The 1086-nt window shown below is 56.9% G+C and overlaps 1 protein-coding gene across 1 annotated transcript in view; it reads left to right on the top strand.

Moving 5' to 3' along the window:
• rxfp3 (relaxin family peptide receptor 3) overlaps nt 1-668 on the top strand; it is a gene marked incomplete at both ends in the record, with an annotated part of 1704 nt that extends 1036 nt beyond the window's left edge. The window contains 1 exon segment of the mRNA XM_084325980.1: nt 1-668. This exon segment is cut by the window's left edge and continues 19 nt beyond it. Coding sequence (XP_084182106.1) covers nt 1-668 — 668 coding nt within the window.
• Between the last annotated feature and the right edge of the window lie 418 nt (nt 669-1086).

Here is a 1086-nt window from a genome sequence, read left to right on the forward strand (position 1 = left end):
TCTTCTCCACCACGGCGACCGTCTCCAACGAGGAGCTGTGCCTGGTCAAGTTCCCCGACAACAACGGCGACGCACAGTTCTGGCTGGGGCTCTACCACGCGCAGAAGGTGCTGATCGGCTTCGTGATCCCGCTGGCCGTCATCTCCGTCAGCTACCTGCTGCTGCTGCGCTTCATCGCGGCCAACAACGTGAGCGCCGCGAGCGCCAAGCGACGCTCCAAGGTGACCAAGTCCGTCACCATCGTGGTGCTGTCCTTCTTCCTCTGCTGGCTGCCCAACCAGGCGCTCACCGCCTGGGGCATCCTGGTGAAGCTCAACGTGGTGCACTTCAGCTACGAGTACTACGCCACGCAGGCGTACGTGTTCCCCGTGTCCGTGTGCCTGGCGCACTCCAACAGCTGCCTGAACCCCATCCTGTACTGCCTGATGCGCCGCGAGTTCCGCAAGGCGCTGAAGAGCCTGTTCTGGCGGATCACCTCGCCGGTGTCGGGGACCAACATGAGGCCGTTCACGGCCACCACCAAGCCGGACCAGCACGACGAGCCCGGGGGACACGCGCTGGTCCCGGTGAGCGCGCCGGGACCGCCGCACGAACCGGTGGTGTTCTATCCGCCCGGCGTCGTGGTGTACAACACCCACCGGACCCACGTGCTCCCGAACAGCGCCTAGACTATATATATATATTATTATACTAAGTTATATTGCTCAATTGATATATTGTTCTTTTTACGCAGCCTATATGCAGGTGATGTTGCTCTATTTCCAATCGTATAGCCTCACTATTTAACTCATTCTAGGTATCCGTATGCCCTACGATGTTCATTTGAACAACAAACAACAAAGGGTCACCACACGGCCAAATGATGGAGAATACTTCAAAAATACTGACGAGAATATCTTAAAAACGATCTGGTTGTCCACCCGTGTCTCGTGAGGACAGTCTGGATAGAGGCTATTGAGGATTGAATAGGGGGCGACAGTGGGTATAGAGCAGAGCAGTCGTCTGGTAATCCGGAGGTTCCCGGATCGATTCCCCGTCTCCTCCCGGGAGGCGTGTCGAAGTGTCCCTGAGCGAGACACTTATTAA

Source organism: Notolepis coatsorum (assembly GCF_963971535.1).
Source record: "Notolepis coatsorum genome assembly, chromosome: 12".
In the NCBI taxonomy this organism is placed as follows: Eukaryota; Metazoa; Chordata; class Actinopteri; order Aulopiformes; family Paralepididae; genus Notolepis; species Notolepis coatsorum.